We start from the raw sequence: 26,243 nt of genomic DNA on the forward strand, positions 1-26,243 counted from the left end.
TGCTAATAGTCAAACAAAAACACAGTTTAACCAGTTGGAACCTGGTATAATAAGGCAGACAAAAAGAATTTACAGCTATTTATTGCAATCTTGCAATGTTTATTATTCATCCATGGTTATAAATTCAAGAAGAATAATTGCCATCTATTCATTATTTTTATTTTGGCATTTGTTTTTTTTTTTTTTTGTAATATTTTTATTGATTATGAAAATAAACAATACTTTTGTCTGGTAATGTGATTAAACTTAGGTTTTCAGTTCATATTATTCCAATTTTATTTGTTGCCTTACAGCTTCCAATGACAGCTTGTCATTTTTGAATTGTTATTTTTTTTTAACTTGAGTGTTATTTTGTCATTTTATGGCGAAATTATACAATAAATTGCATTAACTAGGTTTAGCCTAGTGTACCGATTTGGTTCTGAAACGTCCGAATTGAATCCCGGGTTATTACTAAGGGTACATCCTAGTATTGGTTCCCGAGTTCCCGGGTCAAAGCATTTAGGACGGACAACATAATATTATGCAGGTTAAAAATTATGATTTCTTACCACTTTTATTTTTATAATGCAATTATTATCATTATTTTGTTATAGCAGATAATATGTTATAATAATAATAATGTATTTTTTAAACTAAAAATATAAAATAAATAATAATATTATTTTAATTCATCAATTTCTTTTTTTTATATAAGAATTTGTATTATTGAGGTAAATATGTATACTAAAGATTTTTTTATAAACCATAATCTATTTATTGTATTATTTTTTATTTGTCCATATTTGTTTTCATATACATATATTTCGCCGCGTACCTAAAATATCGGAAACCAATTAGAATATATGTGTTGCCTGGAATGTTGGAAACCAATTCGGATACAGTCGTTTAGCCTGTTTTGATTCAGCACACCTTGAATAGGTTTAGTGGCAGCTTAAGTTTTCTAAACTCAAGGAGCAAGTTTTAAAACAACCCATCCACCCACCCACCAGCCAACTAAATTTACTAGAATCAATGTAATATTTTTAGATTTTTCTTTAGTTAAATTTTTCATTAATTTTTACGTTTTATAATATAGATACAATTATTTTTACTTGAAAAATCAATCTTCTGTTATGAATTATGATTAAACCTGTTCAACTTAAAACATTTTTTCCCTCATTTTCGGGGCAGGAGCAATCGTTCCTAGTAGGTATTCTTATTACAAGCCGACCCAAATAGAAAAGAATGAAATTAATGAAAATGTAAGGCGTCCTGAAAGAGTTTTCAGCAATTAAATTGCAATTGATTTATTTTGAGTACCTGCATACATTATATCATTATATAAAAACACATTTGTCAATTTAACGAAATAAACTGCACAAAATTATGTTATCATTGCTTAACAATGTACACAATCAAACAATTTATTTCATTAAATTTTAAAATAAAATAAATAAATAATATTATATGATTCATTTTAATTTTCACATCATAATAATACTATAGCTGCGCCCAATAATCCGTAAAAAATAATAAAATTTTTCACATAATATTTTTTTGCAGGTTGATCAAGTAGGATCAAAAACTATCATCACTTCCAGGGCTTTTTTGACTCACCAACTTTCACCAAGGAAAAACTATTGGAACATAATTTTCATAGTCACGGCGATTCATTATATCACAATAACCATATTTTATCTATACTTATGGCCACAAAACACCATAGACTTCACTGCTATCGCCGCTTATTTAATTCGAATAGAGTTCTTCGTGGAAGTTTCAGTAATGTTTTCTTCGTATTTTTCCTACAACAATTGGAGTGTAGACTCGAAATATTATTAAATCGTTCATGGAAATATCTTCTACCCGGTTTTCTGTCTTCTCCTGATGAATTGACACATTCCATAACAGAAATGACGCTGGATAAAATGCGGTTGTTACATACCAAACATCAGACCTATTAAGAATATTCAGTGAGGGTTACGGAAAAATGCTATTTGAGTACTTTGTATTCACTTATATTGATATTTTGTTTATTTTTCATTCTATAATTATCCTTTCTAAAAGTATAAAAGTATATAGCTTTGATATTATTATCGTGAAATATATAATATATATTTTCCGGCTTAAAAATATCATACTGATTTTATCCATCATCACTGTTGCATCACGTGTCCACGATAAGGTAACTTCAATAAAAATATTTTAATGAAAGCAACTAGCTTAAACCCAACTTAAATAATTGTATTATAATATAATATAGCATTATAGCACAATATACATAAATTAATAATGTAGTACTGTTAACATTTTTCATCTTGCATGGCTCTTTTTTATTTTTAGCTCATTTTATAAATTTACATACGACTTTTGGTATGTATTGTAATTGGTTGATGATTTTTTTTATATGCAAAAATACACCAAGCAAACTATACGATATGCATCCAATCCGCCATAGGCAGATTGCCCAGTCAGGTATCGAGGTGTACCCGTTGAGGACTCATAAGTCATAGTTAGTCACTAGATAACCAATTTTCGGTATTTATTATTTTTAATAATAAAAGCACCAGGCAAGTGTCAACACAGACTTTTACACCAAATGATAACTGATAAGTTATCAGTGATAATTCACAAAATATGGTTATCGACTCTATCACCTATTAAAGTGACCGATTTCTAGACACTCGATTATCATTCTATACCGAATTCCCGGTATTCTATAAAATGAATACCATACGTGTATAGACTAAGAGACTGAATAATATAAAGGTTTGATGATATTGTTAATTAAATATTTACAGAAACGGAAGATGATTTCATATTTACGATTAATAAGGATTTCAAAGTTATCGACCAACCTTAATATACAAGTAAATAATATAATTCAATTTATTATTATAATACGTTAATGGAATTACAGTTTCTTAATGTTAATTTTAATAATATGCAATGGTCGTGGTGAACAATCTTTGCATAAAGTAATTTAATTTTAAGAATTAAAATTTTTGTAGATGAATAATTAATTTCATACGATTTGTTTTGTATATTAAATGCTGATGTGTATTGTGGCCTACAATATATAAATTCTGAATTAGCATATTATAGTTTTGAATTAAATATATTATGAGGTAGTGGGTGGAACAATGAAATATGATTTATAATACTTATAACACTTTATAACACTTCTAATAATGTATGTGAGCATTAATGATCATTATAATAATATACATCATATGATTTTATTTTTAAACTAAAACAATTTATATGATCAATTCTAAATATTTATTTTAGCTTACATTTTTTATGAACCAAATATCAGTGCTTGAATCAAGTGAAATTACAGCTTTTGGGATTTTCAATATAAATTTAAATCTCGCTGTATCTGTAAGTATGCAATTTAGTCTTTTTGGTTATAACATTTCCTAAATCCGTATAACCATACAGCCGACGGTTATTTTTACGGAAAGTAAAACTGCCCTCATCCGTTATCTTCTTATCTTTTTTGGTAAATTTACCATGTTATTATACAAGGTTGTTTAGTTTGTCAAATCACTGATTTCTGTAGTCGTCAGAAGATTTAAAAATTGTAAAATTAGTGAGTGTTATTATTCTGGATTAAAAGATTGATCTTAGTAATAATTTTAAATCAATAGGAGGTAAATATTTAAATAATAATCATAGAATATTAAAATAATAAAAACTGTTTTAATAATAATAGCTCAACTGGTACAATGAGTGTATTTTACCAGAATAAGGAATTTTAGACTCGTCTAAGTATAATTATAATTATTATTGTTCTTACCTATTCAAATTATTTTTCTAAATTTTACCTATCATTTTATATGCATTTTCTTATGTTACAAATAACACGCACATACACACACACACACAAACACACACAAACATATATATAATGCAAATATCAATTTTTTTTATCATTTTATACTATTTTACTTTTTCACAAACTATATAACCTATAGTTATTGTATTTATCCTTTTATTATAAATATAATTATTATTTACATATTTACCTCCCCTATTTTATGTATTGGTATTATAACCAAGTAAATAATAATAATATGTATAGAGTATAGACAACAGGTTTATTTTTATTTAGGTAGTTAGAATGGAATTGGTCGAAAAAAAACAAGGTACTTCTGAGCGCAACTTATACACATCCTCTCCAACGAGCTACCGTTGCGATGGAATGAACTAGCTTAAATCTGTCAACAGCCCCATGCAGGAACATAGGATACTAAGGATCATAAGAATACTCCCCTCACCATTATTTTGCCAGTCACCACTTCGCCGCGACGCTCAGTTTTGGTTTGGAAGCTGTTAACCAATGTATATAGAGAAAAGTGTATGGACATAAAAAATGTACGGAAGTTAGGGAGTGTAGTGAATTTACAGATGCCTGTTGAAATGTCCATGATGAGGGTGGCAGCGGGCATCCATCAGTTTTGGACGCAACAGTGACGAAAGTTTAGGAACTTGTATTTGTGGATGGACGTGTGACTATGCGAGAGATTACTTAACTGATAGAGAATTTCTTAAGAATACCGTGGATAAAGTTTTAACAGTTATTTTAAAGTATCACAAGGTATTTGTACCACGAAAACGCCCGACCTCACGTCGCCGACACTACAACGGATCTCCTCGATAAGTCTGAGGGGGGGGGAAATCTTTGACCAACCTTCTGACTAGAATATAATACGAATCTGCATGAAAATGCCGAAACGTTGTGGTAAAAAAATATATATAATTATAATAAAAACTGTTATCAAATTGTATTGTAGGTAATACAAATAAACGAATATTTATTTTCTCTATCTATCTCTCATATAATATAGAAACAAAAATATTCCGTATTTATACGATTAAGACTCTCTGGTTTAGTATAAGACAAAGGCACTTACAAAACATTTTATAAAAACGAATATTTCCTGTGGTTTGGCCGGATAGGTTTTTAATTTTTACATTTTTTTATAAATATAAGAATGTTTAAATTTGAAATAATTTGGATTATTTTTAGCCACCAATAACTAGTTCAAAAATGTAAATATTAAAAATCTATACTGTCAAAGCGCATATAACATTCTTCTTTATTAAATATATAATACATACTAGGTGCCTTTGCCCTAAACTGAACTAGGGAGTCGTGATCGTGGGAAAAAGGAATATCTTTGTTCTTATATTATATTATGTGGAAGACAGATAGAGTAAGTAAATGTTGCTGTGGCGGCCCCTTAAAACAACAAATAATTATTTATATATTAAATAATTTTAGTTAAATATTATTTTGATAATCATAAGCATTTTCTGAAATCGATACATATTAATACTGTTAGGTACCTCCTTTTAAATCCACCAGTGTACATGCTAAACATTTTTTATTGTAATATAATTTATTTATTATTGATTATGATTATTTGACGTTACAATATAACGTTAAAGCCAGTTTTGAGACATTGATTTGTTCAGACAATTATTATTCTTATTTTTTAGTTTTGTACATATTTGTTTGCATATTACGCATAGCTAACTATTATTCAAGGTGTAAAATCATTATTATACAAATAATAAATTTTTTATTATTAATAATAAAAATTTTATTATAGATAATACGTTTTATACTGTTACCTGATTTTCCTTTCTGACGGAGTTGACATGAAGTCAATGTAACCTATTTTTATCTTGACAGATTTTTCACTAAAAAAAAAAAAAGAAACTTGTGGCAGAGTTTACATGTGCCCGATGCTAGTTACTCAAACATCACTATCTTTAAATTATCCATTAAATTATAATGATATATATAGCGAATAGCGATAAACATAACACCATACAGCCATATCATTATAAATAATATTTTATGTAAATTTATGTATTTTTTGCTTTGTAAGTGGAAGCAAGTATGAAGTATAGTATATGTACATTACTTTCAAAAAAAAAAAAACTAGTTGCTTGATTGAATATGGATTCTTTAAAACTAGACGTCTAATAAGTTTGTACTGCCAAAAATTTCATCACAATGTGAAATATAAATAATAGCCAAAACATACTAATAATAATAGTCAAGGAAAAAATAGCAGACTTGAACATAAACATGTCAATGTGTGTTATTATTACTAACCGAATTAATTTCGAATACAAATATCTAACATAAACTTTGTCAGAGTATTTGAAATTTGAATTACCTAAATAAATAATAATTCTTCGTGATATAATAGAATTGATTTAATTTTCAATTATTTCAATGGTTTAGACTATAATTTAATTTATATAATTATATAATAGAAACAAATATTTATTTACGACAATTGAGTATTTTGTTTGGTCGTATTTTAATGTGCAAAAAATAATTCTCTTAAAATGACGACTGTTTATAAAACAAATTTAAAGATAATTTTATACTTGTGCAAATTGATTGGAATCATTAACATGTCTTACGTATTACAATATGATGGATTATTAATCCAAAGTACAGACTTAATGTATAAATGTCTTGAAATTTCACGAATGATTTTATTAATAATATTCACCCACAATTTATACATAAATACTGATTTTGTTCATGTAATATATGTATTCAAATTATGGTCAGTGATTATTGCATCAAGAATATCAGAAACATGGTTAATAAGGTAAGATCACATGTATCATCCAGCCCTGTTCATTAAATTATCTTTTTCGTGTTAGCTTTTGATAAATTATAAGGGACACATATACGACTTTATAAATTGTAATTATTATAAAATGTTTGCATGCCAAACTATCACTAATATTTAAGTCAAAGATAACTCATATAATATACAAACGATCGCCAAAATAATTTAATTACAATCATTTTTACGAGTATACGTGCTTTTTTTATACGAAGCAAAACAAATTTGGTTAATATAACTTTATTTCCAACAATTAAGGCTCCTCAGCTAAAAATTCAAAACTATTTTGCAAGTTCTTAAATACCGATTAAAGTCTACTCTCTTCGGATCTAAGTCGTACAACGATGTATATTTTTCTAACAAAAAAGAAATATCAAATATTTTTTTTTTAAATCTATTAATTTAACATTTTTAATAGTGTTAAACACGAGTAATGTTTATGAAAAACTGAATCTCTTAAATTCAAAAACATATGTAAGACCTGACAAAACATTACTTTTATTTTTTATTTAATGTTAATCTACTCTAACTATTCCCACATTAAACATATTTAATAAACCTTAATCATATATTTCTGAAGGAATATAAGGTTAGTTATCAATCGTCAATTTCCAAAGACGGCGATATTAGCAAAGTACCAAACTTTTGTCAAATTTCAATTATTTGGGTTATTCAAAATATTCAACATTTTTGGATCTACAATAATTCATTAATTATTTAAAAATATTATTGTTAATCACCATATTTTAAAAGATCATATTCGTCGACATATAAATTTTCAAAAGGTTTTTGAATAATTTATCAGAATACATTTGTAATCGAATAATATCGTTAAGATTTTAAAAACTTTTATCGTTCACTAGTCTCCAATATTCCTGACAGAAAACAATATGTATTTTTGTTGGAATATTTGTAGGTAACTTGTGGTGTTTCTCAAGAATCTTATAATACACCTATCTTATTTAATTTAATCACTAATGACATAAAGTTTTCTAAATTACATATTTAGAATTTTATATTCGATCGTCAGAAAATAATGATCGAATACCTTTTCATATTATAAAAACGTCAAATTTTTAAATATGGCTTTCAAAAATTAAATTGCAGTGAAATCGTTAAATTCCGCATGTTTATTATGTACAATCCTTTATAATTTTGTTATTACGCAGTATTTCAATTATTACATTATTTTACATAATAATAAATTATTATTTGTCGACTGTGAATAATAATGATTATTGACTTACGTTCATAAATAATAATTTCTCATGGCATGTTGTAATCATTTATTTTTCAATTATTTCATTGGTTTAGATTAATTGAATTTATAACTGCATTATTGAAACAAGTATTTATTTATGAGTACTTATCGAATATTTCGTTTCTGCATTTAGTACCCATAAAAGCATTTTTGCATGAGTTTATAAAGTAGGTTCAATAACAACCGAAACAGGTCCTAGTTCAAAACCAAATGTAATATCATATGTATGTACAAACTACAAAACAATGTCAATAAGGAGTGCAATTAGGTATTAACTTGAAAACACCGATTACGACCGATTATGATAACGTTAATTGCGCGTACCTATTTAATTTATAAAGTTGAGATTTATCCAGAGGTATATTTCCATCATTTTTTAAGAAAACTTAAAATTAAATTAATAAGTCATATGTTTAATATTATAATGATAAAAAAATATTAATTATTAAGATTATAATAATATGTACAATGTTCAATGATATGATATACGTACAACATTTTTCATTTTTCATTCAACAAATATGTTTTTAGATTAATTTTACTTTTAAAACACTGAAACCAGTCTACAACGGACACCTGTCTATAACGGACAATTATTTTTGTCCGTTGTATACAGGTTTTACTACACTAATAAAATACATTATTCAATGCACATAACGAGACAATCGATTTCATTAAAAATAAAATAAAATAAATAATATTATATGATGTATTTTGATTTTATTACCATATTAGCTATTTGTGCCTAACCCTATGTGAAAAAATCTACTTTTTCATATTATATTTTTTGTAGGTTGATGAATGGTGTAATCGAGTACGATCAAAAACTAACATCACTTCCAAGGGTTTTGTTGATTCATCAATTTTCACCGAAGGAAAACTATTGGAACATAATTTTCATTTTCACGTCCATATATTATATTATAATAACTGCAATGTTTCTAAACTCAATTCCACCGAAGACCGTGAACATTACTACTATTGCTATTTATTTTATTCGGTTAGAGTTCTTCGTGGAAGTTTCAGTAATGTTTTCTTCGTATTTTTTCCTACAACAATTGGAGTATAGATTCGAAATGTTAAATCATTCATGGAAATATCTTCTACCCGGGTTTCTATCTACTCCTGGTGAATTGACACATTCCATAACAGAAATGACGCTGGATAAACTTCGGTTGTTACACGCTGAACTATTGAACTTGCTAAGAATATTCAGTGAGGGTTACGGACAAATACTATTAGGATACTTTTTATTCACGTATATTGATATACTACTTCATTTGTATTATTTAATTATTGTTTCTGTAAAAATAGAAATATATAATTTTGATATTATCATCATAAATTGTATAATATTTTTTTCCCAACTAAAGAATATCATATTGATTTTATCCATCATAATTGCTGCATCACGTGTCCATGACAAGGTAACGTCAGTAAAAATATTTTAATTAAAGTAACTAGCTTAAACCTAACTTAATTAAATTTATTATACAATAATATAACATTATAATCCAATATAGATAATTTAATAATGTACTGTTGGCCTTTTTTATCTTATATGATAGCTCTTCTTTTATTTTTAAATTATTTTATCAGTTTAAATTTTGCTTTTAGTATATACTGGAGTTGTTAAAGTTGATGACATAAAATCATAGTCAAAATGTGAACATTGATTTTTTAACTGTGATATATTTTACTCCGTTAAATCATAATCCAGCTAATAATTAAATATTTACAGGCATTTTATTATATGGCATTCACAAGCCCATTTCATTTCGTTAATATTTGATGCAAGTAAAAAATAAAATAATTAAATTAAGAATACAATTTCTTTTCTCAATTATTTTTCATATAAATAATAGTTAACAAGTTTTTTTTATAAAGTATTAATATTTAATACTTTTATTTTACAATAATTAAAAAAACAATCATTGTATCATACATTGAATATTCTTTTATATTAAAAGATTGATTTATATCATAATGATTTTAATTAAATATTTACAGAAACGGAAGATGATATCAAATTTACGATTGATCAGGATTTCTAAGTTATCGGCCAACCTTAAAATACAAGTAAATAATATTATGTAATTTATCACGTATCGGAAGCGGAGGACGATGTTTGCTTAATGCAATGCATTTTAAGAATTAAAATTTTCATTATAATGAATGTTATAATTCATTATCATACTATTTTTTTATATTTAATTATTGATGGTTCTATGTCTTATAATAAAAATTTAAAATTAGCCTACAGATTTAAACTATATATACCTATTATGTAGTAGGTTATAGTAGCTTCGTCATTGAGAGCATTAATGAACATTAAAGATAATATAATATTTATTAATTTGCTATCACAATTCTCAACACCAATTATAAATGTTTATATTAGGTTAAATTGTTTATGAATCAAATAACAGTTCTTGAATCAAGTGAAATCACAGCTTTTGGAATTTTCAATATAAATTTAAAACTCGTTATATCAGTAAGTATTCAATTCAGTATTTTTGTTTATAACCTATCTTAACTCCGTATAACCTAACGGCCCACGGTTATTTTTACGGAAAACAATAGCCCTCATCCGTTATCTTCTTATCTTTTTTGGCGGTTTTCCGATTATGGTTTTATATCGATTAATTGTTGCTAAAAAAAAAAATAATAAATTATTTTAGATATGTTTTGAGAATCTCTTGTATCAATTATATCTCGTGTTGCTATTATTATTATTAAATCACGAGCGGAATCTGTTAGTTAATTATGAAAACTCCCTCAATTTTTACATGGGTTTAGAATTCAGTAAATAAAGTACAGATCAGAAAATATTGTAAAATATCAATTATAAATTAACCATTCACACAATGTAAATAATGTAATATTATTAATTTTAATAAAATAAGAAATGAAGAATTCGTTCAAAATGACATTCGCCGAGATGTGGAAATCTAACGTGATTTTTGTACTTTTCATATAATATTATTTTTTTAGAATTTAATGTATACATTTTTCGCTTAACCAATAATTTCTACTACCCATAATAAATTAAATCAGTGATTTTTAAACTCTAATTCTATGAACTTTACACAATCACAATACTATAACTTATGTCATACCATACCTATGTATCAGATATAAAACCAGCAATCTGTATCAAGATTTAAGATATCTAAAATTATATACCATCAATATCTATGACTCACGATTAGGCGCCTATAAATGTATCATTACGATATTTGATAAATTTAAGTTTATAGGGGCTTTCAAAAAATATCTAAAACAATATAATTTTTTTTTTTTTTATTTTGACCGAAATCGGTCATACTGAGATGCAAGGGTTACTTTGTCGGAAAACGGTGGAAACCTTCATAAATACAAATTATTGTGTAATTATTATTATATATATTTATATATTTTTTAATTTGTTTAAATTCAATTATTTACAGATACTTATATTAATTATAACCGGTTTAGTTACAATTATAGAACTGAAAGGACATCCATTAATGTTGCAATTAAAGAATGACATATCTAAGTTTTTACAAAAAATAAGTTATATAAATAATAACTTATTAAAAATGTAAGCCTACAATCTAATTGCGAACATATATTTTTGTTATCTATGACGAAAAATCATTTTAACAGGATTAGGACTGTCTGCTTTAAACAGGTGAATAAAAAAGCAAATGAAAATATTCCATCCCTTAAAAAGTGTTGAACAAATCTGAGTAATTTCAAGTTCTTTTTCAGATGTAAATATAAATATGTTTATCATCACTGAGAAAACAGCATATTGGTATTGAAGGTCATTTTAACACGTTGACTGCCACAAGCCCGCCGGCGACCCAAGTCGTATCAGCGCGTGTCAGGCTATACTATTTTTACATCGTATGTCGATAATGTTTACATGTATAAAAATAGATCCAGTTGTTAGATTTTAATAAAATTGATATATTTAGAATCAGTTAATCGTAGATAATATTATGAAAAAAAAAAAGTCTTGGGTCGCCGGCTGGCAAGCGGCCTGCCAAAAATGTAATATTTCGTACAAGCCACTTGGGTCGCCCGCTGTCTCGTGCTAGAATTAGATACAATAATTTGTTTTTTATTGGTTAAGATAATAATAATATTTATTTTACACGTTTATATGTTAATTATCTTTTAGTATTCGTCTGGAATAAGAAGTGTGAACTTCTCGTGATTATCAAGTTCTGAATTTTATTATAATTTTTGCTTTATTTTACGTAACAATTGTTAACATAATATCATAATGGATGAACGCATGATTAATAATGCATTAGATGATTCTGACAATTTTTCTAGTGACAGTTTTGACGATAATGATAGTGATCCGATATATTGTGTTGAAAATGAAAATAATAGCGATTCTCAAGAGTCGTCAGATGATGAGGATCAAATAGAGAATCAAATTTTACCAATATCTAACAATAGCCAATCAAATTGGAATACAGTAACAGGTACTAATCAAAAAAATTTTAACTTTACGGGAAATTCGGGGCCATTAGTCATTTTAGACGAAGATATTGGACCTATGGATTATTTTAAATTGTTTTTAACTGACAATATAATTGAGTTAATGGTCATTGAAACAAATAGAAACGCTCAACAATTTTTAAATACTCAAACAATTACACGTGGTAGTAGATTTTCATTTTGGCAACCAATAAACAAAAATGATATGGAAAAATTTATGGGACTTTTGATGTGGATGGGACTCGTAAAAATGACTTCAATAGCTGACTATTGGAGCAAAGCTGAACGTTATAAAAATGGTGTTGCACCAAAAATTATGAGTCGGAATAAATTTGAACTCATTCTTAGGTTTTGGCATTTTGAGGACAATGAGACTGCTGACAAAACCGATCGCCTATACAAAGTAAGAAAATTACTTAATATGGCAAATGATTTAGTAAAAAATATAAATAAACCTGGAGAAATAATCGCGGTAGATGAATCTATGATACCTTTTCGAGGCAGACTCAAATTTCGGCAGTATATCCCAAATAAAACACATAAATATGGCGTAAAATTTTTCAAAGTATGTGGGACTAATGGATACACGTATAAAATTATTATATACGAAGGAAAACAATCAAAACCCGGAGAAGCGTTGAGTGAAACAATAGTAACTTCTTTGTGTGAAAATTATCTGAACGAAGGACGTACTATTGTCACTGATAATTTTTATACGTCTGTTCCACTAGCGGAAACACTTTTAAGGCAAGACACTCATTTGGTTGGAATTCTTAGAAAAAATAGACGTTTTTTACCAAAAACAGTGATTGAAAAAAAATTGAAAAAAGGGGAATTTGTTGGTCTGGAAAATAATTCTGGTATTGTAGTATCTAAATTTAAAGATAAACGTGACATTCACTTACTTTCAACGCGACATCAATTAAATATGACAAACACAGGGAAGAAAAATAGGAATCAAGAAGATATATTAAAACCAGATATCATATTATTCTATAATGCTGGAAAAGCAGGAATAGATTTATCGGATCAGTTAGCGTCGTACTGCACTCCTATGAGAAAGAGTGTTCGGTGGTATCACAAGGTAGCAACTGAGATAATTTTAAATACATTTGTAGTAAATGCTCAAATTATGTATAATGAACAAAATTTTCGAAATAAACTCACTATACATAAATTTCGTGAAGTGCTTGTAGATAAACTCCTTGAATTAAAACCTACATCTTTACGTGTTTCAAATTCTGAACAACCTCTTGAAAATAGATTTCAAAGACGACAAATAATAAAACATAAACTCGAAGAGACAGAAGAAAAATGTTCAAGAAACAGAAAAAAAAGAAAAAGGTGTATTGAATGCTATACAAAATTTTCGAATGAACTAGGATACAAGTGAGTTCAAAATAATTTTTTTTTAAATTAATATAAATTTTTAATATATTATTTCTAGGGAAGCTTTGAACAAGGCTAAGAAAGTAACAACCTTTTGCAGTCTTTGCCCATCGAAACCATCGGTTTGCATACAATGTTTTCAAAACCATTTAAAAAAACAAAATGTATGAATAAAATTTTGTTACGTTTTTGTATACAATTTTATTTTTAAGTAATATAAAGTGAATTTTTTTTTATCAATTTACACAGGGTACCTCTTTGTTTTTTTTAATTTTAATTTTAACGTTTTATACTACTGTTTACTACACTTATATATTCAAATATTACATTTTTTTGTATAAAATATAAATGTATTAAAGTTGAAGGATTTTATTGTTTTTTTTTTTAAAATGATCAAAATCGTCTTGTCTACGCCATGGTACTATCTAAAAATTATTCTCTCCAAGCCGTAAAGAATTAGATACAATTAATGTTGATGTTAAATTTGGCAGCCGGCGACCCAAGTGGCGTCACATTAATAATATGATTTAGGTCGCCGGCGACCCAAATAGCTTCACAATAAAAGACATCACTTGGGTCGCCGGCGGGCTTGTGGCAGTCAACGTGTTAAATGTCGATTAGTCGATTTTCCAAATTATGCTATATTGTTTGTTCATTGGCATTTCAAACAATGGAATGTAAAAAAATTTTAATAATATTGTTTTAACTTACATCTTATAATAAATAAATTGGCTTAATTCAATTGAATTGTAGTCATAATTATATAAAAAAATATTGTTATCGCTCCCATACATTTTTTACTTCAATTTTTATTTGGACATCCATTCACTTCAGTAGTCCAGTTACTGAATATCGTTGAATATTATGTTAAATATTTTTAGATCAAATTTTCTACACATCATTAGTATAGCATATTATTTGTGTCAAATCAAATATATTGGGTTTCAGTTTATGCTCAAATATTCCGTATTGTAAAGACTTCGCTTGACAACAAACCACTTAAGTATGATCTTGATAACATAAGTAACTATAGAGTGTGTGATACTAATAAATTTCACCTGAACGTGGCAAAATCATTACTTTTTCATGAGACGCTTGCCTGAGTTAGATAAATATTATTTTTTAATAGCAATGAATTAGTTTGTTTCCTTAACAGATCCGTCACACCAGCACCTTAAATTGTGATTTTATACACCAACATTTCACAAGATTATGTAATTCTTATGTAACGACATTAGTTTGACCTACCAAAAATACTCGTATTATCGACGTTAATTAAATGCAATTTTTCCACGGAAAATATACGATTATGCATCAACGTATTTTAAACCTAATGTATTCGTGTATTCATTTTTCTTACATGTAAATAGTCTTAAGTTCGACCAACTATTATATTAATGAGATGTCCTAGCCCCTTATACTAATACCCTAATAATACACGTTTTATTGACGTATATCATACGAATATTAATTACATATATATCTACACCAACATTATCCTTATTTTAAACGTAAACTATACGTGCTGTGTTGTATAATTATTATGATTTTAATCTTGTACCTACTAGAATATCTATTTACTTAATTTTATTTATGTTTAATTGATTATGTAGTACTTTATTATGTTATTGTATATATAATTATTTTACTGTAAATGAGTTATGATATCCATGAACTCTGAATACCAGATACGAGCTTATAGCTTAGTTGTTGTTAAACATGTTAGTTAGGTGTATTAATGTAATTTATAGTAACTTTGTAACTGTAATTGATTTAGCTGAAATAAATAAATATAGACGGCGGTTATATCTTATATACAAACTTTTACATCTTAATTATATTCCCTATATTCGAATAATAACTTTATTGGAGCATTCAATTTATAGCAGGTACGTATACTGGGTGGTGGAGGTTCAGCCCTCCCCCCCACTCACCCCACCGAAACATTTTCGAGTAACGAGGAAAAAATTGTTTTATTATGTTGTGGCAAAATTTGTATTGCTAAATTTTTAGCCCCCCTTCCCTGTAATTTTTTTTGTATACGTGCCTGATTTATAGTATTTACTTGAGTCCAAAAATACCAATTTTATAATCAATAGTTGCGTCCGGAAAGTATATTGTTTGATTTTATATTGTAAAGTTGCGAATATACGATATACTATCAAATGTAAATTATCTAGATTCTCGACTCTTAACATTTAAGCTGGTTTTTATTACCTTCATTTGTACAGTTTTGTCTGGTATAATATTACCACTATGTATCAATACTAGATTTTATTTTTCTTATATTAATAATGTACATGTACTTTCTTCTGTAGTTCTCTTAATATTTATTATTATAACTATTATTAGGCAGCGTTTAAGTCACTACTGTCCTTTCATTATAGAACAGTATGAATAATTTAATGAAAAAGGCACTCGGAATATAAAATGGAATACATTATGTTTTCTACTTCTAATATCTCAATATAGTCCTTTAATACTTACCTAGCTGTTATCGGCGGTATTGTTAACTATGACATTATAATGATTATTGACCTACCTAAATAAATAATAAATTCCCCAGGAAATTGTTGCATTCATATATTTTTCATTTAATTTCAACGGTTCGGAATAATAGAATTTATGATTACATTAAAATAACAAATATTTATAGTTTATGAATATCAGCTATTTCACATTCTTGCTTAATATCCAAAAAACAACCATTTTCTTAACACGAAGACTCTTTATGTAAACATTTTAAGGACTATTTTATACTTGTGCAAGTTTATTGGTATAATTAACATAACTGTCATTTTACAAGCGGATGGATTATTAATCAAAAGTACAGACTCGGTATATAGATGTCTCGAAATTTAACGGATGTTCATGTTAATAATAATATCCTATTTTTCATACTACAAATATTCTAATTTCATTAATTCTTTACAATTATTCAAAGTATGGACAGTTATCATTGCATCAAGAATATCAGAAACACAAATAATACAGTAAGATAAATAATACAATTCGTTTTTAATTTCAATACTTTTTTTAAAAAACAAATTGTACTTGAAAAAATATACATGAAAATAAATTTAATAATGACTATGTATAATGCATTTTAGTTTTACTGTTATAATAATATTTGTTATTGGGTACAACATAAAATAAGATACACATTCTGCTGATTAAATACCTTAAACTAAACTTTACACTGTATGAGGTGAGTATTTAAAATTTGTATATTTATTATCAAGGAGAAAAAAATACGAGTAGTAGTCGATTATTTATAATTGATATAGAACTCAATTGGATCAGAACCTCAACAAGCAATGCCTCCATAGAACTACTCATCATTTTTGCATTATAACCACATAAAAATAGGAAACCATGATCACAAATGTATATTGTTATCTGATAAATAGTCCGAAAAAACAAAAAGGTTATTGTAATTTTAACATAAAATTTAACGTGAAGAGAATAAAAATAATAAATATTGTATGATGCATTTTAATTTTACTATCTACTTACGCTTATAATAGTTGTGAACAATACAACGTAAAAAAAAAAAAATAAATAATCGATTTCTTAATGTTTTTTGTAGGTTGATGAATGGTATAATTGTGTACGACCAAAAATTAATATCACTTGCAATGTTTTTGTTGATTCGCCAGCTTTCACTGAAGAACGTCTATTAGAACATAATTTTCATTCTCACGTTGATTTATTATATTGTAATTACAATATTTCTTTTGCACTTTTGGCCATCAAAGAATATGGACTTGTCTACTATCGTTATGTATTTAATCCGATTGGAATTTTTTGTAGACATTTCAGCAATTTTGTCCTCGTATTTTTTCCTAAAACAATTAGAGTATAGATATCAAATGTTGAATGATGCGTGGAAATATCTACTACCCGGGTTTCTAACCACTTCTAATGAATTGACGCATTCCATAACAGGAATGACGCTGGGTAAAAAACGACTGTTACATACCGAACTATCAGACCTCTTAAGAATATTTAGTAGAGGTTACGGAATAATGCTATAAGGATTCTTTATATTCAGTTATTATGATATGATAGGTGATTTTTATTTTTTTAATTATGGATTTCGATACTACTAATATTATAGTTAAATATTTACCATTAATTTTAAATCTATATAATGTGATACTGGTTCTATCTATTGTCATAGCTGCATCACGTGTTCATGAAAAGGTAATGTCAGTAAAACTATTTCAATTTAAGTAACTATTTATTTTTTATACTTAAATAAATTTATGAATTTTTAATTTATCGACAAATGATTAAATATTGATTATATATACTGTCTCATACCGTTGTTATCTTTTTTGATTCTTCTTTTATTTCTTTTTTATAATATAAATGTATTTATTGCTTTGGGTATATACTCGAACACTTAAATATGATATACTATATATGAACACTATATTATGCGATTGAATTGTAGTTTCAATTGAAATATCATAATTATGTTTTTTTCATCACTGAGAATTTATTAAATGCAAATGAAGGTCACTTTGCTCATCGATTAAAGGATTTCTTGCGTCTTCAAAAGATTTTAATAAATTATGATAGTGGATTTTTGGTTATTTTTTTTTTGAATTTATCAACAATAACATTAGCAAAACTTTTTGAAATACGATATTTGCTAAATTTATAATTGTCGATACTATAACATCAGTTTCTCAGTTTCTTCGCCACTTTTCAAAAATATTAGAAATTTTATATTGCTTATACGTCTTATGTTCATATTAAAGAGTTTTTCTGGCATAAACCTATGACTACAATGATCTAACACACTATAATCACCACTGTACTGAACCATAACTACAGAGAGTGTACTAAAAAAAAGGCGTTGTTACTGAAAATTTAAAATTATTTAATTAACAGAAAAGATTATAAAATTATAATACTATTGAATATTTGATAATTTGTACTGCAATCTGTAACGATAAATACATGAGTGTCTTTTTTCGTTTTACAAACAACTAGTCGATGTTCAGGTAAAAATATTTAAATGTTCGCAAACGAGTTGCAGTGAAGTGTAACATACCTATGTGTATTGTATGGTATATTCTAGTATCTATAGCTCATCAACCTTTTAACGTACACCACTTTTTGTTTTTAATATGTATATATAATTAACACAGAAACAACAATTTTGTAGCGAAAAGAGTTGTATGTCTTATTAAATAATGAAATTTCTTATTGTTATTATTTTTAATTTTATCGTTATTAACACTACATAACCTTGCTAGCTTATTATCTAGTTTTAGTATCGCGGTCGTTATTACAAACTTTTTTTTTCAACGTCTGTGATGATGTGACCATCAAACGGTCTGATCAACACAGACAACAGCCGACGGAATCGTTGACAGCTAGGTGAAACCGCCGACGAGATATTATACATAATTATAATAATATATATATATGAATACACTAAACATTTATACGACTATACATATTTTATTGTAAAATAGAGTTGTTGCGTATAATACTATGTAAAGCCTTGAGGTGGCGACGGATTCAGTAGATTATTGCCAGAACTGCCACTTGTAAATAAGGGTACCTAGTTTCCTACAATTAGTTTGTAAGTCATAAAATGAGCGTTAAAACTTGTATAAAATCCAACAATCATATTATAGAAGATATATTATTTTTAACCCTTTCCACACCATACATAAACATACACACAAACAATAGATTATATTTGCCAATTTAAGCCATTGGCCACTGCTTTCGTTGACTCCAAAAACCGCACACATTTTAAAAATTGTTGATTATTTAATGATTAATTATTTATTCTCATTATTTTCATATTTCATCAAAAAAAATGTATAATATATTCAAAAATTTTAAATTTTCAGAGTTTGATTGGCTAAAACAACTGCCGACATTATTTAAAAACTGTATACAATCTCCATCACGTAAAAATTCTTCCAAAAATTGGAACAAATACTCCTAAAAATAAATAGGCAACAAAAGTGGCAACTAAAGACTTAATTATTGTGTAGTACTTATCTTATAATCTTATCTTTTTACTATTTTCACTAAAAAATAAATAGTGTGCGGTACAGCCTTTATACATAAATGTCTTGAAATTTCACAAATGATCATGTTAATAATATTCATCTACACTTTATATACAAAAACCTGATTTTTTTTTTATTTAATACACATATTCAAACTATGGTCAGTCATTATTGCATCAAGAATATCAGAAACACGGTCAATAAACTAAGATAAAATAACACTTTTTATATTTAATACCATAAATTAAGAAACAAAAATAATGTATGCTTTAAAAACCTTTTTTTAAAAAAAATTTAGTAAATAATATTATGTAATTTATTATATTATTTTAATTGTGAAATTATAATGTCCTAATGTTAATGTCAATAATATACAGTGACGGTGGTGAACGACGTGAGCTTAATGAAATCAAATTTAAAAAATTAAAATTTATTTTGGTGAATGTATAATTCATTATTATACTATTTTTTTAATATGTAATTGTTGATTTGTCATATGTTGTGGGGTAGTGGGCGGGTTAATAAAATACGATTTTCACACTTCTGATAATGCATGTAATAAACATTAATGATTATTATTAACTAATACAATTTATAACATCAATTCTAAATATTTTTTTCAGGTTAAATTATTTATGAACCAAATATTGATTCTTGAATCAAGTGAAATCACAGCTTTTGGGATTTTTTACATATATTTAAATCTTGTTGTATCCGTAAGTATGCAATTTATTTATTTTGGTTATAACCTAACCTAAACCCGTATGATCAAACAGGCAAGGGTTATTTTGGTGGTACATAACTGACTTTCATCCGTTATCACCTTGGCTATTTTTGACAAGGTTTTATATTGATTAATTGACGCTAAAAAAATTAATAAATAATTTTAGATATTTTTTATGAACCCTTTATATCAATGATAATCTATTTTGCTATTCGAGATTGATAAACTGGGTCCCAAATTACCTTATCATGGTAAGTTGAGTCCCGAAATAAATGTTATTTAACTTATGGTACAATAATATCGTATAAATGGTATAAATTAAAACATATGTGGTTATTTTCTCGGTAAAAACTTAAATGATAACGATTTAAAAAATTCAACTTCAACATGATATAATTCACAACTATTTATTGCACTCTCGGTGGTAGCTAAAAATTTAAAGCAAATATTTGTGAGAAATATTACATCAGGTGATATTAAGTGTCTAATATGTAATCAGAAAATATCTGTGTGTGGTGGTAATGCTTTTAAATCGTCCACAAAATATTTGCTAACTTCTTCAGTTTTTAAAAATGGGAAACAAAAAAATATTTTTAAAAAAAATTTCTTTTTCTATATTTAAACTGTTGTACTATACATATAAAACTATAAAGTTTAAATTTAATGATATTTTAGACTTAGTTTCGCCAATGGTTTACAGCCGAGACCCAAAATTTTTAGACATTTTTACCACCTTCAAAATGTATAAAATATATCAAGATATATTTATAGAATTATATTATAATATTATGATCAATATCTGTGAGCAATTGTTGGATATGTGTATCCAATTTTTGTGGATTACAAGCAAACATATGCTAATGTAGACAGAGAAGAGCTTCGGAAGATATTGAAAATTTTTGGGGAATGAAAATATACGTTGACATTTTTAAAGTTGCAATGTAAAACACAAAAGTATATTTTAACCAAATAAATTCAAAATTTAAAAAAAAAAATTATAATGTCGCATATTCAATGATTATTACAATTAAATAATATAATTCAATTTATTATTATATTATGTTAATGGAATTACAGTTTCCTAATGTTAATTTTAATAATATGTAATGGTCGTGGTGAACAATCTTTGCATAAAGTAATTTAATTTTAAGAATTAAATTTTTGTAGATGAATAATTAATTTCATACGATTTGTTTTGTATATTAAATGCTGATGTGTATTGTGGCCTACAATATATAAATTCTGAATTAGCATATTATAGTTTTAAATTAAATATATTGTGAGGTAGTAGGTGGAACAATGAAATATGATTTTCACACTTCTAATAATGTATGTGAGCATTAATGATCATTTTAATAATATACATCATATGATTTTATTTTTAAACTAAAACAATTTATATGATCAATTCTAAATATTTATTTTATAGTCTTTTTGGTTATAACCTTTCCTAAATCCGTATAACCAAACAGCCGACGGTTATTTTTACGGAAAGTAAAATAGCCCTTATCCGTTATCTTTTTATCTTTTTTGGTAAATTTACCATACAAGGTTGTTTAGTTTGTCAAATCACTGATTTCTGACGTCGTCAGAAGATTTAAAAATTGTAAAATTAGTTAGTGTTATTATTCTGGATTAATAGATTGATCTTAGTAATAATTTTTAATCAATAGGAGGTAAATATTTAAATAATAATCATAGAATATTAAAATAATAAAAACTGTTTTAATAATAATAGCTCAACTGGTACAATGAGTGTATTTTACCAGAATAAGGAATTTTAGACTCGTCTAAGTATAATTATAATTATTATTGTTCTTACCTATTCAAATTATTTTTCTAAATTTTACCTATCATTTTATATGCATTTTCTTATGTTACAAATAACACGCACATACACACACACACACACACACTCATATATATAATGCAAATATCAATTTTTTTTATCATTTTATACTATTTTACTTTTTCACAAACTATATAACCTATAGTTATTGTATTTATCCTTTTATTATAAATATAATTATTATTTACATATTTACCTCCCCTATTTTATGTATTGGTATTATAACCAAGTAAATAATAATAATATGTATAGAGTATAGACAACAGGTTTATTTTTATTTAGGTAGTTAGAATGGAATTGGTCGAAAAAAACAAGGTACTTTTGAGCGCAACTTGTACACATCCTCTCCAACGAGCTACCGTTGCGATGGAATGAACTAGCTTAAATCTGACAACAGCCCCATGCAGGATCATAGGATACTAAGGATCATAAGAATACATCCCTCACCATTATTTTGCCAGTCACCACTTCGCCGCGATGCTTAGTTTTGGTTTGGAATCTGTTAACCAATGTATATGGAGAAAAGTGTATGGACATAAAAAATGTACGGAAGTTAGGGAGTGTAGTGAATTTACAGATGCCTGTTGAAATGTCCATGATGAGGGTGGCTGCGGGCATCAATCAGTTTTGGACGCAACAGTGACGAAAGTTGAGCAACTTGTATTTGTGGATGGACGTGTGATTATGCGAGAGATTACTAAACTGATAGAGAATTTCTTAAGAATACCGTGGATAAAGTTTTAACAGTTATTTTAAAGTATCACAAGGTATTTGTACCACGAAAACGCCCGACCTCACGTCGCCGACACTACAACGGATCTCCTCGATAAGTCTGAGGGGGGGGGAAATCTTTGACCAACCTTCTGACTAGAATATAATACGAATCTGCATGAAAATGCCGAAACGTTGTGGTAAAAAAATATATATAATTATAATAATAATTGTTATCAAATTGTATTGTAGGTAATACAATTAAACGAATATTTATTTTCTCTATCTATCTCTCATATAATATAGAAACAAAAATATTTCGTATTTATACGATTAAGACTCTCTGGTTTAGTTTAAGACAAAGGCACTTACAAAACATTTTATAAAAACGAATATTTCCTGTGGTTTGGCCGGATAGGTTTTTAATTTTTACATTTTTTTATAAATATAAGAATGTTTAAATTTGAAATAATTTGGATTATTTTTAGCCAGTTTTGAAACATTGATTTGTTCAGACAATTATTATTCTTATTTTTTAGTTTTGTACATATTTGTTTGCATATTAAGCATAGCTAACTATTATTCAAGGTGTAAAATCATTATTATACAAATAATAAATTTTTTATTATTAATAATAGAAATTTTATTATAGGTAATACGTTTTATACTGTTACCTAATTTTCCTTTCTGACGGATCTGACATGAAGTCAATTTAACCTATTTTTATCTTGACAGATTTTTCACTAAAAAAAAAAAGCAAGTATTAAGTATAGTATATGTATATTACTTTCAAAAAAAAAAACTAGTTGCTTGATTGAATATGGATTCTTTAAAACTAGACGTCTAATAAGTTTGTACTGCCAAAAATTTCATCACAATGTGAAATATAAATAATAGCCAAAACATACTAATAATAATAGTCAAGGAAAAAATAGCAGACTTGATCATAAACATGTCAATGTCTGTTATTATTACTAACCGAATTAATTTCGAATACAAATATCTAACATAAACTTTGTCGGAATATTTGAAATTTGAATTACCTAAATAAATAATAATTCTTCGTGATATAATAGAATTGATTTAATTTTCAATTATTTCAATGGTTTAGACTATAATTTAATTTATATAATTATATAATAGAAACAAATATTTATTTACGACAATTGAATATTTTGTTTGGTCGTATTTTAATGTGCAAAAAATAATTCTCTTAAAATGACGACTGTTTATAAAACAAATTTAAAGATAATTTTATACTTGTGCAAATTTATTGGAATCATTAACATGTCTTACGTATTACAATATGATGGATTATTAATCCAAAGTACAGACTTAATGTATAAATGTCTTGAAATTTCACGAATGATTTTATTAATAATATTCACCCACAATTTATACATAAATACTGATTTTGTTCATGTAATATATGTATTCAAATTATGGTCAGTGATTATTGCATCAAGAATATCAGAAACATGGTTAATAAGGTAAGATCACATGTATCATCCAGCCCTGTTCATTAAATTATCTTTTTCGTGTTAGCTTTTGATAAATTATAAGGGACACATATACGACTTTATAAATTGTAATTATTATAAAATGTATGCATGCCAAACTATCACTAATATTTAAGTCAAAGATAACTCATATAATATACAAACGATCGCCAAAATAATTTAATTACAATCATTTTTACGAGTATACGTGCTTTTTTTATACGAAGCAAAACAAATTTGGTTAATATAACTTTATTTCCAACAATTAAGGCTCCTCAGCTAAAAATTCAAAACTATTTTGCAAGTTCTTAAATACCGATTAAAGTCTACTCTCTTCGGATCTAAGTCGTACAACGATGTATATTTTTCTAACAAAAAAGAAATATCAAATATTTTTTTTTTAAATCTATTAATTTAACATTTTTAATAGTGTTAAACACGAGTAATGTTTATGAAAAACTGAATCGCTTAAATTCAAAAACATATGTAAGACCTGACAAAACATTAATTTTATTTTTTATTTAATGTTAATCTACTCTAACTATTCCCACATTAAACATATTTAATAAAACTTAATCATATATTTCTGAAGGAATATAAGGTTAGTTATCAATCGTCAATTTCCAAAGACGGTGATATTAGCAAAGTACCAAACTTTTGTCAAATTTCAATTATTTGGGTTATTCAAAATATTCAACATTTTTGGATCTACAATAATTCATTAATTATTTAAAAATATTATTGTTAATCACCATATTGAAAATGTCATAATCGTCGACATACAAATTTTCAAAAGGTTTTTGAATAATTTATCAGAATACATTTGTTATCGAATAATATCGTTAAGATTTTAAAAACTTTTATCTTTTACTAGCCTCCAATATTCCTGACAGAAAACAATATGTATTTTTGTTGGAATATTTGTAGGTAACTTCTGGTGTTTCTCAAGAATCTTCTAATACATCTATCTTATTTAATTTAATCATTAATGACATAAAGTTTTCCAAATTACTTATATTATTATTTTCTGACGATCGAAAACCTTTTCATATTATAAAAACGTCAAATTTTTAAAAATGGCTTTCAAAAATTAAATTGCAGTGAAATCGTTAAATTCCGCATGTTTAGTATGTACAATCCTTTATAATTTTGTTATTACGCAGTATTTCAATTATTACATTATTTTACATAATAATAATTTATTATTTGTCGACTGTGAAATAATAATGATTATTGACTTACCTTCATAAATAATAATTTTTCATGACATATTGTAATCATTTATTTTTCAATTATTTCAATGGTTTAGATTAATTGAATTTATAACTGCATTATTGAAACAAGTATTTATTAATGAGTACTTATCGAACATTTCGTTTCTACATTTAGTACTCATAAAAGCATTTTCTTAAAATGATGAGTGTTTATAAGAAAATTATATACTTGAGCCAGTTTATTGGTATCATTAACATGTCTTACGTATTACAATCAGACGGATTATTAATTCAAAGTACCGATATAATATATAAATGTCTTGAAATATCGCGAATGATCATGTTAATAATATTCACTTACTTTTTAAGCATAAATACTGATTTTATTCATTTAATAAAATTATTCAA

The 26,243-nt window shown here is 26.4% G+C and overlaps 2 protein-coding genes and 1 pseudogene across 2 annotated transcripts; all 3 read left to right on the forward strand.

Annotated features, from left to right (window-relative positions):
- Positions 1-8,705: 8,705 nt before the first annotated feature.
- On the forward strand, positions 8,706-11,585 carry LOC113557716. Its single transcript, XM_026963270.1, has 5 exons — positions 8,706-9,335; positions 9,919-9,987; positions 10,310-10,402; positions 11,358-11,463; positions 11,557-11,585. Exons 1-5 carry the CDS (start codon positions 8,706-8,708, stop codon positions 11,583-11,585), a joined length of 927 nt encoding a protein of 308 aa, XP_026819071.1.
- Positions 11,586-12,181: 596 nt separating this feature from the next.
- Positions 12,182-14,897, forward strand: LOC113557715 (piggyBac transposable element-derived protein 4-like). Its single transcript, XM_026963269.1, has 3 exons — positions 12,182-13,794; positions 13,853-13,929; positions 14,743-14,897. Exons 1-3 carry the CDS (start codon positions 12,182-12,184, stop codon positions 14,895-14,897), a joined length of 1,845 nt encoding a protein of 614 aa, XP_026819070.1.
- Positions 14,898-17,387: 2,490 nt separating this feature from the next.
- On the forward strand, positions 17,388-18,033 carry LOC113557714 (annotated as a pseudogene).
- Positions 18,034-26,243: the final 8,210 nt, after the last annotated feature.

Source organism: Rhopalosiphum maidis, chromosome 1 (assembly GCF_003676215.2).
Source record: "Rhopalosiphum maidis isolate BTI-1 chromosome 1, ASM367621v3, whole genome shotgun sequence".
Lineage (NCBI taxonomy): Eukaryota > Metazoa > Arthropoda > Insecta > Hemiptera > Aphididae > Rhopalosiphum > Rhopalosiphum maidis.